The sequence below is a fragment of the Cnephaeus nilssonii genome (assembly GCF_951640355.1).
Source record: "Cnephaeus nilssonii genome assembly, chromosome: 10".
Classification (NCBI taxonomy): Eukaryota; Metazoa; Chordata; class Mammalia; order Chiroptera; family Vespertilionidae; genus Cnephaeus; species Cnephaeus nilssonii.
Window position 1 is genome coordinate 6,210,478 of NC_137081.1, and position 17,301 is coordinate 6,227,778.

General features: G+C 52.6%; 1 protein-coding gene across 4 annotated transcripts in view; it reads right to left on the reverse strand.

Annotated features, from left to right (window-relative positions):
* The window catches only part of HECW2 (HECT, C2 and WW domain containing E3 ubiquitin protein ligase 2), a 260,292-nt gene that overhangs the window by 34,976 nt on the left and 208,015 nt on the right, over positions 1-17,301 (reverse strand). For 3 of the 4 annotated variants that reach the window (XM_079782596.1, XM_079782597.1, XM_079782598.1), the window contains 3 exons: positions 13,399-13,508; positions 4,208-4,328; positions 2,407-2,520 (listed from right to left, as the gene is read on the reverse strand). In XM_079782596.1, coding sequence (XP_079638722.1) covers positions 2,407-2,520; positions 4,208-4,328; positions 13,399-13,508 — 345 coding nt within the window. Of the gene's footprint in view, positions 1-2,406; positions 2,521-4,207; positions 4,329-13,398; positions 13,509-17,301 lie in introns of those variants that run through there. The other variant, XR_013814098.1, reaches the window with a different exon arrangement.

Genomic DNA, 17,301 nt, shown 5'->3' on the forward strand with positions numbered 1-17,301 from the left:
TATTTTGATTACTATGGCCTTGTAGTAGAGTTTGATATCACAGCATGATTACCTCCAACTATGTTCTTTTTTAAAACACTTTTTTTTTTATTGATTTCAGAGAGGAAAGGAGAGGTAGAGAAAGATGGAAACATCAATGATGAGAGAGAATCATTGATCGGCTGCCTCCTGCATGCCCCACACTGGGGATCAAGCCCGGAACCCGGGCATGTGCTCTTGACCGGAATCAAACCCAGGACCCTTCAGTCCGCAGGCTGACGCTCTATCCACTGAGCCAAACCAGCTAGGGCACCAACTTGGTTCTTTCTGAAGATTGCTATGGCTATTCAGGTCTTTTGTGGTTCCATATTAATTTTTGGAATATTCTAGGTCCGTGAAATACATCATTGGTATCTTCACAGGAATTGCTTTGGGTAGTATGGCCATTTCATTATGTTAATTATTCCTATCCATGAACATGGTATATGTTTCCACTTATTTGTATCTTCTTCAATTATCTTTCTTCAGTGTCTTATAATTTTCTGATTACGGGTCTTTTGCATCTTTGGCCATTCAAATGGTATATTGTTGCCTCTTTGGACGTCCCTATTTCCCATATATCCTTCCACATTTCCTGTCCCCACACGGGATGATGTCCTGTCATTCACTGTTGTTTGTGCCATTGTGGCACTCACAAAGTTAAGGGATTGTTTCTGATGACTGAAATTCACACCTCAATATATCCTCTTATTTTCTCTCTGGAGTTCTAGGTGAAGAGAGGTGATAGAAGCAGGAAGCATTTGGACATTTGTGGCAATCAAATACAGAGTTAGCAAGCCCCACTCAGCCTGGGCCTCCTCCCAGGAACAGATGTCATCCCAGGCAGACTGCATGAGGATGACCAAACATCACAAGCACCTGTTCCATTCAGACTTAAGTTCCAGGGCTCCCAAAGACTCTTCCCTGCATCTCTGAGATCTCAACAATGAAGGAAGGCAGCTGGCGCTCTGGGGGAGGAAAAGCATTCTCATTCAAAACAGGCTGACTCTGTCAGGAAATACCTGGCATCCCATGCATACCTGTGATTAGGCTAAAAACATTTGTCTTCATTTTCAACTGAGCACCTGCATCTTTAAGCCAATGAACATACACGAGAAACCCATTGGGGCATGTCAGGGATGAAGGGCTCAGGTCTCAGGCAGCTTCTGTGCAACTTGGTCACATTATGCTCTTTTCCCATGTAAGGTTTCACTTTCATCGAGTCTCAGCGGGGAGACGATACAACAGTGCATGCGAAGAGTGGAAGTTACCAGGCACTAGTTGAAATGGTGAAAAGATCCACGGGTAGGAAAAACATTCAGACAGACCCGAGTGCAGGAGTTTTGCCTACATCCCAGCGCTGGGCCAAGAGGACGGAATGAAGAACTAAGACCTGGTTGTGAATCTCAATTTTGCTATAACCTGGTTCCACTGGCACATGCAGTTATTTTATACATTGGAGCCTCCACTGCGTGAACCATACACTGGATGGTTTAATTTGTTGGATATTACTACTATGATTCCATAATCTGACACAGTTTATTCCTGGGCATGACTGAGAGGGAAATAATCCCAATCAATACAATCAAGGAGAAGACAAGCAGAGTTCAGGCAATGGTGTGGGGTTCTGTTTACTTCACTCTAGTGATGCCTGGGTTGCACTGGAGGTGCTAAAACTCGAACCCTGCCCTGAAACGGGGAAAGCAGAAGGGGCCTGGGAGACAGGAGAGCTGCCTTCTCTCATGTGCCATGTAACAGCTGCCACGTCTATCCGGATGCAATGAAGACTGCGAGTCTTCGGTCCTCATTCCCTGACCTTCATCTACATGCGCACACTCAGGCAGGAGTCATGGAAGGGGGGAGACCTTAGTTTACGGCAGGCAGCCATCTCTGTAGGTGTGCTGCCTTCTCAAAGGAGAGCACAGCAAGAACCAAGACCCAACCGTTACTGCTGCGCAGGCTTCTGGGTAGAAGAGCAGAATTCCAATGCGCGATGCTGAAATGGAATTTGTTTACCGGGAGAAGCACGTTCTGCTTGGCACCCAGTGCAGGGAACGAGAGCACGGATGCTGAAAGCAATTCCTTGGTGTGTTTTTCCCCTCAAAGCCCCCTCTTCCCTTTAAGAGAGAATGAGAGAAGAGACCAAACCAAACGCTGCTCTCAAAAATGCTCAATACAAGTTTTTACCAAAGAATTTCTATGCCAAATTAAGTTAAAAACCAGAGAAGGCCTTTAAAAAAAACAGCCAAGAGATTGGAGCGTATGAGAGCGGCATTTCCTGCCAGAAGGGTTTCCTGTTTCAGGCGACCGCAGCGAGGATGTGGTGAGACCCCGCCCTGCAGCCCAGCCTGCGCTCCCCTCCCCAGGCCGCCGCTCGGTGCCACTCACCCTTCCTCCCCGACGAAGGTGACGTACAGCTTGTTCCTCTGCAGGTCTTTTCGGGAGTAGCCCATGATCTGATTAAAAGCATCTTCGAGTAAGTGATCTCTTCTGATGATTAACCTGTCCATAAGGAGGCAATTTGAAAAAAAAAAAAGGGGGGGGTTATTGCCTAACCCTCATCTTTCTAGGACTGGGCACTTGCCATGTCATTTCCATTTACCACAACGAACGAGGCCAAAAGGAGGGACTTCATACCATCGCTCTCTGCCACCAAGGCCACGTCTGCCTTTAACTCTCGGCAGCATTAGCAACGGCCGCGTCAGAGAGGCGCTGAGAAAGGGGGCAGCCCACCTGGGACCTGCGAACCCCGAGAGGCCCTCTGAGGGTCGAGTCCATCTGTCCAGGACAACGGGCACAACACTGTGCTGAGTAGAGGAAGGACGGCCCTAGGAGGGCACGGCTGGAGCCCGAGTGCCCCTCGACAAGCCGCTGAGGTGCTAAGTGCCTACAGAGTTGACCGTGAGAACAAGAGGGAAAAATTCTCAGTGTCCTCCGAGGCAGAGGGGTTACCACTGTGCTTGACTTCACTTTTACATTAGGAGAATCTCGAGATTCCCTAAGTGACAGAAACAGATGACTGATACGTGTGGCCCCATCAATCCACTTGCCCTAAGGACCGTTAACGTCATCCCTGAGCGCACGCCAATTCGCCTTTAGTGACAACAGCCATGGAAAGGGGGGCAATGTGGAGGCCAAGGGCTGAAAGCTTGATCCAGAGCTTCGTCAGAGGAACGTCAGGAGGGAAGGCTGAGAGGCCGGTGTGGGCCGGCTGGTGTTTTCTGAGGCGAGGGAAGTGGACCGCTAACGTAACCCAGTGAGCCCTCCCGGGGGGTGGCGAGCCGTGGGCTGTGGGCTGCCCCCTGGGCCCTCTCGGGCTCCCGGAACGTGGTGGACTGCAGTAGCGGCCCTCCCTCCCGTGTCCCCTCTCAGGGCGCACGTGACCTCGGTGAGGCCCTGGCGCAGGGGGGAGGGGGGATGGGGGGATGAGGGCAGCAGGGGCACGTAGAGAATGAGCATCATTCTGCCCACACATGGTGCGGCCGCTTCCCTCTCCCCATGTAAACGGAGGTGAAGGGAGACAGGCAGGAACACCATTCACGAGGTGTGCCGCGGACAAGCGACATTTAGTTCACAGCGGACAGGGCTGGGCACGGTGCCCGCACTCGGGTCGGCTCAGGAGGCAGTGCTGAGCAATGCGGGACCTGGCGACAGCCTCAGAGCCGATGAGGCCACGCTAAGCCAGCAGAGGTCCTTTTCAGGAGAATAAGTAAACCCGCTTGTCATTTTTATTATTTTTTTAATATATAGTTTTATTGATGTCAGAAAGGATGGGAGACAGAGAGAGAGAAACATCAATGATGAGAGAGAGTCATGGATCAGCTGCCTCCTGCACGCCCCCCACTGGGGATCGAGCCTGCACCCAGGCCTGTGCCCTGACCGGGAATTGAACCGTGACCTCCCGGTTCCTAGGTCGATGCTCAATGGCTGGGCAGCTTGTACTTTTCCTTAACATTTTTTGCAAGGAATGTGGTCATTTCTTTACTGTTTCCTTTAAAACCTTAAGCTGAATCGTGCTCAATGCCAGAACTGTGTTTTGTATGGTGCTGCCACGTACAGACACCAAAATAATTACGCCGACTAAAACCAAGGTGGGTGTCCGCCCCAATCACGCCCCATGTCCTACGCTCCGGCTGCACCCCATCCTCCCACCATCCGCAGGCCCTGTGCTGGCTTCGCTCTGACTTACTTTAACTTCCCGGGGCCTTGCCCGTATCCTTTCGTCTCCAGCTTCCTGTAAAAGTTCCTCAGCTTGGCTTCAAAGTCTCGCTTGTAAGGGGCTGGTGCCCGGGCATTGGCACGCTGCGTACCTACAGCAAACCACACAGAGAGAGGGTGGGCTTTGCGCATGTCCCGCGTGCATCCTGTCACCATGAACACGTATCACCAGACCTGGGACCGGAGGGAGCGTGTGCAAGGGGCCATCCACACGTCCCGTTCCTGCGGCTTCCCCCGCTCCAGGCCACAGGCTGCACAGAGCTCACGCACACAACACGGCCACTTGCCGCCTTCTTGTTCCGCAGAACCATGAGAATGCACTGGCTTCTTTCACTGTTGACGCTGTTACAGATGCCCCCCACGCTCCCCCACCTTTTCCCACCTCCACGCAGCCCCTGCTTCTCTTGGTGACATACTGGCCGAAAAGAAGGAAGCTGACTGGGTAGTTATGATGGTGCCATGTGTTCGTCAAATATGTTCCCCCTTTCAGCCCAAGCTGCTGCGAGCCAAGCAGGATTACTCATGCCCAGTGCTGACCGGAGGGCGGGATATCCTTGCTGGCTGCTGAGGTGACATCATGCCAATTAGACAGGAAGTTATAATGCGAGAAGTATGCGGTGGCTAAAGCAAGAGCAGTGAGTTTCCATCCTTTACTCCGTGGAAAACCTACGAAACTTCTTTTGGGTACGCACTACAACTAGGAATTGCTTTAGACCAGTGGTCGGCAAACTGCGGCTCGTGAGCCACATGCGGCTCTTTGGCCCCTTGAGTGTGGCTCTTCCACAAAATACCACGGCCTGGGCGAGTCTATTTTGAAGAAGTGGCGTTAGAAGAAGTTTAAAAAATTTGGCTCTCAAAAGGAATTTCAATCATTGTACTGTTGATATTTGGCTCTGTTGACTAATGAGTTTGCTGACCACTGCTCTAGACACATAATTGCATGCGTTTTATGTCACAGGGTAGAATAATCTGAATGTCAAAACAGAATTCAGACGTAACTGCAGAAGGCATGTCTCCTGGTTACGCAGAGTAAACAAGACTGCCATTTGTTGCGTTCTTTTTTTGCTTAACAATGTGGATGTATTTATTTCTTTTATTGTTGACACTGTTACAGATGTCCCCCGTGTCCCCCCACCTTTGCCCACCTCCACACAGCCCCTGCTTCTCTTAATATGTGCCAAGTACTGTGATTATCTACAGATTATCTAAAGATTTAAAAAAAAATATCTCATCATATGACAAGTATCATTAATAAAATGCAGAAGTAACAGTTCCTCTTTCCATAGAAAAATCTGGCTTTGGGTCATAAGGTGTATAACCAACTGGCCGGGATACAGAATCGGTGATGAAAATGGGAGTCAGGGCCCTGACAGGAACACTGGAAATTTCCACCAAAGATTTCACAACGCAATGAGACAAACCAGAAAACAGGCATGCTGAGGTCCTGTGCATTACACACCACAGTAAGCTCATTAAATATTTATTGGATGAATGAATCAACTCAGTGGTGGTCATTCATTGCTAATACCATGTTAGATTCAGCAAGGGATGCTCAGAATGAGTCAGACAGGGTTCCTGAAGTGGGCACCGTGGCTGGGAAGTCAGCAATAAAACGTGTCAAGCACAATGGAATGCTACGCTGCGGTAAAAAAAGGAGGAATTCTTACCGTTTAGATGGAACTGGGGAGCATTATGCTAAGCAAAATAAGCCAGTCAGAAAAAGACAGATATCACATGATCTCCCTGGGAGGGAGGCTGGTGGACGGGGCGTGGGGAGGGAGGCTGGTGGACGGGGCGTGGGGAGGGAGGCTGGTGGACGGGGCGTGGGGAGGGAGGCTGGTGGACGGGGCGTGGGGAGGGAGGCTGGTGGACGGGGCGTGGGGAGGGAGGCTGGTGGACGGGGCGTGGGGAGGGAGGCTGGTGGACGGTGGACGGGGCGTGGGGAGGGAGGCTGGTGGACGGGGCGTGGGGAGGGAGGCTGGTGGACGGGGCGTGGGGAGGGAGGCTGGTGGACGGGGCGTGGGGAGGGAGGCTGGTGGACGGGGCGTGGGGAGGGAGGCTGGTGGACGGGGCGTGGGGAGGGAGGCTGGTGGACGGTGGACGGGGCGTGGGGAGGGAGGCTGGTGGATGGGGCGTGGGGAGGGAGGCTGGTGGACGGTGGACGGGGCGTGGGGAGGGAGGCTGGTGGACGGGGCGTGGGGAGGGAGGCTGGTGGACGGGGTGTGGGGAGGGAGGCTGGTGGACGGGGCGTGGGGAGGGAGGCTGGTGGATGGGGCGTGGGAGGGAGGCTGGTGGACGGTGGACGGGGCGTGGGGAGGGAGGCTGGTGGACGGGGCGTGGGGAGGGAGGCTGGTGGACGGGGCGTGGGGAGGGAGGCTGGTGGACGGGGCGTGGGGAGGGAGGCTGGTGGACGGGGCGTGGGGAGGGAGGCTGGTGGACGGTGGACGGGGCGTGGGGAGGGAGGCTGGTGGACGGGGCGTGGGGAGGGAGGCTGGTGGACGGGGCGTGGGGAGGGAGGCTGGTGGACGGGGCGTGGAGAGGGAGGCTGGTGGACGGGGCGTGGGGAGGGAGGCTGGTGGACGGGGTTTGGGGAGGGAGGCTGGTGGACGGGGCGTGGGGAGGGAGGCTGGTGGACGGGGCGTGGGGAGGGAGGCTGGTGGACGGGGCGTGGGGAGGGAGGCTGGTGGACGGGGCGTGGGGAGGGAGGCTGGTGGACGGGGCGTGGGGAGGGAGGCTGGTGGATGGGGCGTGGGGAGGGAGGCTGGTGGACGGTGGACGGGGCGTGGGGAGGGAGGCTGGTGGATGGGGCGTGGGGAGGGAGGCTGGTGGATGGGGCGTGGGGAGGGAGGCTGGTGGACGGGGCGTGGGGAGGGAGGCTGGTGGACGGGGCGTGGGGAGGGAGGCTGGTGGACGGGGTGTGGGGAGGGAGGCTGGTGGACGGGGTGTGGGGAGGGAGGCTGGTGGATGGTGGACGGGGTGTGGGGAGGGAGGCTGGTGGACGGGGTGTGGGGAGGGAGGCTGGTGGATGGTGGACGGGGTGTGGGGAGGGAGGCTGGTAGATGGGGTGTGGGGAGGGAGGCTGGTGGACGGGGCGTGGGGAGGGAGGCTGGTGGATGGGGTGTGGGGAGGGTGGCTGGTCGACGGGGCATGGGGAGGGAGGCTGGTGGACGGGGTGTGGGGAGGGAGGCTGGTGGACGGGGTGTGGGGAGGGAGGCTGGTGGACGGGGTGTGGGGAGGGAGGCTGGTGGATGGGGTGTGGGAGCTGTCTGCTGGAGCTGGGCACCAGGGGCGTGGGCTGCACCGGGGCTCAGCGATGGGTTCGGTCACACGGCTGCTGATCATCCACAGGCCCAGACGTCTGTCCGCATAGCTGACGCTTCTCCCCCCAGAGCGAAGCGCCGTGTCGCAAAGGAAACCAATAAACTGACCTAAGTGTCTGGGGTGCAGAAGGGGCTCCTCGGCCGCGGTCCCCACAGCTCGGCTGCACGTTAGCGTCACCTGGGAAGCTAAAACCGCCCTGGCCAGGCCACACCCAAGACACATGCCATCAGACTCCTGGGGTGTGGCCTGGCTAGTGTTTTATGGGCTCTCCACCAACTCCAGAGGCAGCCAAGCCTGAGAACCATTATCCGCCACCGCCCCCCCACCCCCGAGGGCTAAGTACCCACAAAACACCTGGGCAGCATCGCATCCAGCGACCGACACTCCTGGACGCCCATGGACAGGGCAGCGCACCCCAAGTCCATTCAGGGGTGCAGCACGAGGCTGTCAGTGCTGCCGTCTACCAGTAAGAAAAGCCGACCAGGACACCACCCAGACAGCTCGGAGCAGACTCCGGAATCAGTGTCGGGGAGCACGGCCGTGGGCAGGGAGGAGGAAAGGAAGAACACAGCCCTCCACGAACATCGTCCAGGCTCCAAAGCAGGGGTCCTCACACTGTTTAAACAGGGGGCCAGTTCACTGTCCCTCAGACCGTTGGAGGGCCGGAGTATAGTTAAAAAAAAAAACTATGAACAAATTCCTATGCACACTGCACATAGCTTATTTTGAAGTAAAAAAACAAAACGGCAAAAACACCCGCATGTGGCCCGCGGGCCGTAGTTTGAGGACGCCTGGTCTAAAGAAACGTGCTTCTGCAGGAGTTCGTTGCTTAAACAGAAACACAACTGTGCATCCTATGCTGCCGCTGCGTGATCTGAGATGCTTACGTGAAAGGACGTGGGGGACCCCATCACGCATTCATCGGTATCAGCACGGGCCTCAATCAACCTGACCTCTGGCTCCCCTGAGGCTCCAGCTCAAGTGACTCAATTACGGAGACTCCGGGGACAGACGTCGTTAAAGGCAAAAAAAGCTTCTGCTAATCGTTCTATCCTGAAAAAGCCATTTACCCATGACTTCACGGCTTAGAAATGACAGGGAATTAGGCCGCTGGCCCGTGTCAGACTCCTGATGCACGTCAGGTGCAATGCCAAGAAATTCCAGGGCAGGAGCGACGGGACTTCGCTCTGGAAGAAAACACGATCTTTCCGGGAGACGGAGGCGACGGCACCGTGCGCACACAGCTCCCAGGGGGGCTCTGGGCCCCACGACGCCGGCCGAGCGCGAGTTCGCGGTCTTTACGGACTGGGGGAAGGAAGTCAGACTCAGAAAGGCGGGTGTCACATTTAGGAAGCGACCCAGTGAGGGTGGGGTGATTTTAAAAACCCTCGGGTAGTCTGGCCTCTCAGACTGGTTTGGATTAAAAGGGAGAGCAAAGGGCATGCCAGGGACAGGCCCCCCTGAGAGCATTGGGGTGGGGGACAGGGAGCTGAGCAACCACTACCACCTCTCAGCTGCGACAGAGACACACTCGGCCCCCCTTCCCCTTGTTTCTGGAACCACAGGTCCCCATCTCCCACAAGGGACACCGACAGTTCTAGCATGTGGTTCCCAGATCACGTGGGGGGGGGGGTCAGAGTAAAGAGAAGGGGTGGAACCCCATTTCTAGAACAGGTGCAGAGCGACTCCAGGGAGGGTGGGGTGATGGGGGAAGGGAGAGGGGATTAGAGAGGAAAGGAGGGAGACACAGAGAGGATGTTTGTGGGAAGAACAGGCGATGAGATGAGCAGCAGCTAAGATGCTGACTCCCGAAAGAGAGAGGGAGAGAGAATCCCTGTGGGGTCTGAGAAAGCATTCCCTCTCCTCCCCCATGCCCTCAAGACGAGCCCCAGGAAGACCCACGGGCTCCCCAGTGCTCTCTGGCCGCCTGGGACCTGGGCCGCCTGGGACCTGGGCCGCCTGGGACCTGGGCTGCTGTCGCTTCCAGATGGCCCAGGTCTGGCCAAGGACCGCCAGCGCCACTCAAACAGCCAAGGACCTGGTGCACCCAGAGCTCAGGTGACGGGAACGTTCACAGGAGCGAGCACACCTCCCACCGCACTCCTTAAATGAGGGATTTACTGCATCTACATTCCTAGAAATGCTCTGGGCCCGGATGGGAAATCTTAAACCATATGGAGCTTGGGAAGGGCTCTGCCTGGGGCGGAGGGCGCTAAGGCGGGGCCTGCCATCTACGGTCCTAGGAAAGCAAAGCTTCACGCTCCAAAACAGCTGTCAGCGGGCGCTTCACAGCTAAAGAGCAGCGAGTCCCCGCTGGCGCCCCCTCCCCGCTGCCCCGGACAGACTGCCCTGCGCTCCTAGGCGCTCCAGGAAGATCATTAGCATGTATGATCGCCGTCATGTATGATCACGACATCATTCCCACACCCTCAGGGGGTGGCATTCTAGTCGCAGGGAGGACCAGACGCCTTCTCAGAACCCCTTCCAAGTATTTCACAAAAACTTGAGAAACACCCGTAGACGGAGAGGCTCTCCCATTTGGAGAACAGGAGGACGGCGGCCAGCGAGGCCCCCCGGGGGTCACGTGGAATCAGTTAGTGACCCCACAAACCACGCCCACTGAACCCCGGAGGGCCAGAGGTATGGGGACGTTCTCCCTGGGAATTACAGCCTCCACCAGCACTGCTGGCGAGGGAGTCTGCCTGGCGCTCCTCATCTCTGGAACATAATCCCCCACCTGCTCCCAGGAGGCATGTTACTCCCACCAGGGCCTCCTCACGTGATGGGAGATGAAATGAAGTGATCTAGGCATCACGTCGCATGTTCACACGCGCCTCGAGATGCTTGGCTAGTCTCCCGGCCCGTGCTCGGCGGGGGGCTCGGGGGGACACCCCGAGATCTATCTTTTCTCAGGGAGGGCGCCTCAGCCAAGGCCTGGGAGGAGAACGTTGGCTGGAATCAGTGACAAGCCACAGGGCTTCATTTCTTTAACCGGGAAGCCCCCGGAGAGGGACAGCCCAACTGAACGTCACCCTGGGCTCCAGCCACGATCAAGACCCGTCGGAACGATTAACGATTTAGGCAGCCGGCCCTGCGAGTCAGGGAGAAATGGGTTGGTATGTTGCAGTTATTCATGGTTCAAATATTGGCAAATGCTACTTCTCAGGATCCTATTTCCAAAAAGGAAAAAAGAAAGGAATAAACGAATATGTACTGGATGCTGGGGATGGTGTTCTCCAGCGAGGTTTCCTCCAAATAACCAGGGGAGGCGACCACTGTTATTCCCATTTTACAGAAATTCAAGGTCAGGGAGGGGTTGGTCTCGACGTCACACACGGTGGACAAAGATGAAGGCCAGCTGTGAATGATGGAAATCCCCCCCCCTGGACGCTGGCATCCAATGTCTATGTGACATTGAAACTTACCTGTAGTGTCATCTACTGTTGTCTTTCCATCCCGTAGCATCCAAGCTGGTGTCCTTACTCTGTTCCCAAGCTGACCTGTGCCTCGGCCCCCAGGGTCCTGCCTGCCCCCGGCCTGGGCTGTGCCGCCTGCTGCCCTGCCCCATTCGAGGGGCCACTCTCTTCCCACCCACATGTTTGACCATGTGTGCTCGACACACGGACGCTCAGCTTCCCCCTCCTCAACGCCCTCCTCAACGCCTCTTCTCCTTCCAGGTAACTGTCCTGTTTTTCTTTCCTTTCCCACTTTCTGAGAACAATCTTCTACCCGCCTGGCGTCCACTTGACGTCCGCTGTCATGCTGTCGCCGCTCACATCCCAGCCTGTGACCTACTGTTCCACGGAAACCGCCCTGGCAAAGGCCAGACCCCATTCCATCAATTCCAAATGTAACGGCCTCTTCTCAGACCTCATCCTTCACGCCGCCTTTGAAAATGTGGCCCTGCTAACCGCTCCCTCCTCCCTGAAACCTGGCTTCCCTGAAAGGACTTTCCTAATTCTGTTCCCAAATCCACTGGTTCCCTCTCCTGCACCCTCTCTCCCCGCCCGTCACTGAAATGCTGGGGTCTCTCAAGGGGCCAGCTCTCTTCTCCCTTCTGTCCACAGACTTGTCTTCCCTCGTTCCTCCCCTCTCACCCTGGGCCCAGCGGCCACCACACCCCTGGGCTCCCTCCCAGCCAGCGCTTCTCCGGAGCTCCACAGCGGTCTTTTCCAGTTGTGTCTGGATATCGCCGAAGATTCCTCAGGAAACGGGTCCAAACCAAACTCACTCCCCCCTCCCCTCCAGTCTAACCCTTTTCCTTTCTTGGTAAATGGGGTTACCATCTTCCGTCTTCCTAGCCATCTAGGTGGTGAGGACCTCAGAACCTCCCTTGCCGGAACTCAAAGTCCTGGTGTATCACCTCCTTCTTGTCTTCGAATTAATTCCCTTTTCTCTAGCGTCAGGAGTCCAGCTCTTAGCATGTCACCTGGGTCAACACAACAGCCTCCCAAATAGTTTCTCTGATTCTAGTCTCTCATTTTCTAACCCATCCTCTGTATTGCCACCACGCTGGTCTTGGTAAAGCAGGGTGTTTGTCTGTTTATGAACTTTTAGGGGCTCCATGTGGACTCCAAGGTGAGGCATCGATGACCAACAGACCCTCGTCCGTCTTTCCAGTCTGAGCGTTGGGAACTTGCCTTCACTGTGCCCTCAACTGTGTTCCCGCTTTGGTGCCACGAAGGTGCTACTTCCTTCGGTCTCCCTGGGAAACTCCTGTCCTCATTCTTCAGGGCTCCCCTTCATACCTGGTCTCTTCATCTTTCCCTAAACACCCACCCCTGGTCTTAAGGGGAGACGTGTTCCCACATCTGTGTTCCCACACATTCTTCCATACAGGACGGACCGCAGAGCTTTCTGGAGTCGTTTGCTGACTCACTGGCGCACTACGAACCCTTCAAAGGCAGAGAGCGCCTTACTCATCTTTGCAGCACCGTGCTCCGGTCACAGATGATGCTCAATAAATCTGTGGTAAATGAACCCTTTCCTGTTTGTGGCATTCAAGTCAGCGGTAGCTTCATTATCACAACATGTGAAAACACATGTTACAGATCAACGAACACAGAGCAGCTCTTCGCAAAACATATGGAGTTTGGATTCCTCGTAACATCGTTTTAAATTCTGAAAGCTGTTAAAGTGTGAACAATGCATTGCCTATAATGAGGATAATACAGCTGATTTACAACATCATGACTACCCTCCTTTAAAAACACTCACTTGCTAAGCTGCGTTTTCTACCATTCATTCATTCATTCATTCGTTAGTTCGTTCATTTGCTCATCTATCCATTCACCCCTTCATTCACAACATACCTCCTTCAAAAAGAATCTGAACGTAAACATTTTCGTTTGTTCATCTATCACGTGCTCTGTCTGCCCACATGTCCTTCCCATCCAGCGCAGGTCATGACTTCTGCAGGGAAAACTCTCCAAGTCCCTGAGGCTGACCAGTTTCAATTCTCTATTACTTCTTGAAAGCAGAGATTTCTTTTTATTATTCCTTGAATCAGCCTCCTAACTAAAACCTTTTAAATCCAAAAAGCTAACCTAGTATTCTGTGCCCTAACGCTGTCCGAGGCACATTAGGCCCTGCAGAATGAAGACTAAGTTCTGTGCCTGACTTGGTCACACGGCGAACCTTGACCTCTCTCTTCTGGAATGTCATTACCTCCTGTCAGCATGAATCCCCCGGGAAGCAAGCCAGTCCCAGAGGACAGAGCGGGCCACAGAGCATGCCCCTGGCTGGCCCTGAAGATGCCCCCGAAAGTCCCTGATGAAGAACAGAACCTCTGACCTGGGGCTCGCTCCTCGGGGAACCCCCGGGAGCTGCAGGTGGACTCACCTGGCGAGTTCTGGGGAGAGGACACGGGGGAGCCGCGCGGGGACTGACAGTAGCTGGGGTGGAGTAAGGCATGCGGAGGCACATAAGACATTATCTCTTCTTCAAATAAACTGGGGAGAAACAAGAAACAAAACGCGCACTTTAGCCATCGAGGTGGGGACAAGCCTGTTTCCACGCTGAGACAGCTGCTCTCTCCTCCTGACCCTCCCGCCCGAGGCCTCGTCCCCGTCCCCCAGGAGCGCTGTCCCCCTGCCTGCTGGCCCGTCCTGCACAGGCCTCGTCCCCGTCCCCCGGAGCGCTGTCCCCTGCCTGCGGGCCTGTCCCACACAGACTGGCGGCTGCAGCCGCTTCTGAGAAACCTGCGGCCACTGGTCTGGTTTCCTACCGACTCCGGACAGTGTCGGTTCTGTTTTGCCACTTTAACCTTTTGCACTCGGATGTCGAGTATGACTCGACACGGTTAGCATTAGAATAAAGGAATCGAGAAAAAAGCAAGCGAGTACAAAGGGTTAAATTTGGGAATAAGATTCCAACACAGCAGACATCTGCTGAGAGCCCCTCGTGGGTACACAAAGCATGTTTCACAGCTTCCTCTGAGGGACAGGCCGCGGTCTCAGCCTTCGGAGCTCAGGACTTACAAGGAGCGTTAAAAGCAAAAGAAGACAAAATAGCTCCTCAGTCGTCTGCTCCCGCGCCGAGCCTGGCTTTACAATGGTTCTCAAAGGGGAGGGCTCTGATGTTCGATGACCCAGTCCCGCATCTGCGGCTCCCACCAGTCTTCTAACAGGCAGCCAGCAGGTACCTGCTCTCTTGGAATCCCACCTCATACATATCATGGTAAGGAGAAGCAGGATTGATTGCACTAACTCAAACAAACACTTAAAACAGAATGAAAGCAACCATAAGGAGTTTTTAAAGTAAGAGGTGGACGTAGGTTTGCTTTAGACTCAGCCACGTCTAAAACCGGCTCCTTGTTTTCAGAAGACATTCAGGAAAAGTGGGAGAGTTTACCCATGTAGGGGTTTGCGGAAGGGCCTCCCCAGACCCTGCTTCCGAGCCCGGCAAGGCTGCCCTTCCCCGACTCCCGTGGTCGGCAAACCGCGGCTCGCGAGCCACATGCAGCTCTTTGGCCCCTTGAGTGTGGCTCTTCCACAAAATACCACGGCCTGGGCGAGTCTATATTGAAGAAGTGGCGTTAGAAGAAGTTTAAGTTTAAAAAATGTGGCTCTCAGAAGAAATTTCCATCGTTGTCCTGTTGATATTTGGCTCTGTTGACTAATGAGTTTGCCGACCACTGCCCCACACCATCCGAGGACGCGGATTGATGCTGGAGGCCAGTTTTGGTTGCCATAACTGGGGGAGGGGGTGCTTCTGGTATCTGGTGGGTAGAGGCCAGGATGCCGATGAGCATCTCACAATGCACAGACCAGCTCCCTGCAACAAAGGCATGTCCAGCGCACAGCGGCAGCGCGTCCGAGGCTGGGAAACCCGGCATGGCAGCGGGGCAAGGACAACTCCATAGCCTTTCTGTCCTTCATCCACAAGCACACGCCTGCGAGACCGGCCGTGGTAGCAAAGGCACTTTCAGACAGGGTGCTTTTTAAAGCCATCTTTCCACTTCTCAACATAGAAGTCAGGGGATTTGGAGACAGAGCGGTAAGTAATCACATGTTTAATACCTAATTAGGCCCTGAAACGGTCATTTCTCTTTTTCAGTAACTCAGTAGTCCTTGGAATAATGAGATTTTAAAGTGAATCGCTAGTGAGAAGTCCCATGTAATGGCTGTTATCACAAAGTCCTAGCTGAATTAATTGTAGAGTAGGGATCAGCACCCTCTCCTCAGACATCTACACCTGTGTTTTATTTTTACTTCAGACAAACATGCATGCATACGTGTAGATCTGTGTATATGTATGAGTGTGTATATATATCTGCATGTGTGCAAGTGTGTATATGCAGTAGCCTTTGTTCCCCTCTTTCATGACCTTAATAGGTATCCTCCCATAGTTTTATATTTTGCAACACATAGGCATAGATAAAAAAATATATAGCTTTGCCTAATGCACTGCTAAAAATTACAATAGCTATACGTGCACAGCATCCTTGGACATTTTATTCAACAATATAATTCAGAGATTTGTCTGTGTTAATATATAAGGATGTAGTTTATTATTTTTACCTGCTATGCAGCAGATCATTCTATGAACAAAGTTTATTTATCCCTATCTCCTTTGACAAATATTTACTTCTCCCCAACTTTGTGCTTTTATCAATGGTGCAGTGAACATCCTGCATAAAACACCTTGGGCATATGTAAAAGAGCTTCTTAGCATAAATACGGTAACATATCTGAAATGAGAACTGCTCAGTCATGATGCAGATGCCTTTTCAACTATAGATAACATTGCCAAATTGTATTCCAAAGAGGGTCTAGGAATGGCAATCCCACCACGTCCAGGCAACAAAAGAGGTCCAACTTATCATTTGGTATTATCAGGCTTTGGATTTTTTTTCAAATTGAACAGTGTGAACTAGTATCTCATTATCTGAAACTGCCTATTATGACTGCTAGCATCTTTCCATACTGTACTGGCTACTGTTGCTTGAGCTTCTACGAAATGCCTTTTGACAGCCTTCACCCATTTTTCTTTTAAATTGATTTAAAGGCATTCTTTTATGTACTTATATCATTTTTATGTGTTGTGAATATATTCTTCTAGTTTGTTACCTTTCTTTTTTTTTTTTGCTTTTTATTTATTTTTAAAAATATATTTTATTGATTTTTACAGAGAGGAAGGGAGAGGGATAGAGAGTTAGAAACATCGATGAGAGGGAGAAACATGGATCAGTTGCCTCCTGCACACCCCCTACTGGGGATGTGCCTGCAACCAAGGTACATGCCCTTGACCGGAATCGAACCTGGGACCCTTCAGTCCACAGGCCGACGTTCTATCCACTGAGCCATACCGGTTAGGGCTATGTATTTTGTTTTGATGTTTCTCTGTCTCTGGATCTATTTTTTTTCTATCAGTTTATGTTACCTTTCTTTATGTCCTTATATATGGTGTCATTCATTGTGTAAATTTTAAAATTCAAATGTAGCCAAATTTATCATTCATTTCCTATATGAACTCTAACAGAGGTATATTTTTTTTACATGAGCTGAGTTAGTGAAAGAATATATGAATTAGAATAATCAATAACAGATGCAGCAACCCAAGAGTCATTTAGGTACTCTTGGGTTTCATGATATCTATATTGGAAAATAGCCTTATACAGGTTTATTTTTGAATGGAATACTTTCCCAGAGCTGTGTCATCCATCTCTACACTGCAGCCTGCTGGCAATCAAGTTCATTTGACCAGGAGTGACTTCTCTTTTTAAGAAATAGACAAAGTATAAAAACAGGCAAAGTCTTCCCGTGTTAGCAACAAATCCGTTGCTTGAGTTCACAGTCACTATTTCAAATTACTCAAACTCCAAAGGAAAATTAAAAATAAAGAACTAAGGATATCCCCAAAAGTTTCAGTAATCATTAAAGATCATTTATTAAGCAGCACAAGTAATACATCGTGTCACTGTACTATTAAAACGATAAACACATTTGATCATCCAAATATTTCCAACCAAACTATGGCAGAAACACCATACTCCATATTAACTGACCAATCGTCTTCCTGACTGTCTCACACAGTATATCCTGTTTTCAGAACGAGCTCAGGACACCATAAGCAAGGCTCACCCTCTGGACCGAAAAGGAACCCCTCTACCATAGGTCTTATTCAGAATCAAGTGAAATGAAATCTTTACGGAAAGTGAATATATCTCAATGAATTATGCTCCAAAAATCCAGTAAAGGAAACTAACGGTCTGGCTTTCGTTTTTAAAATATGGCAACTATC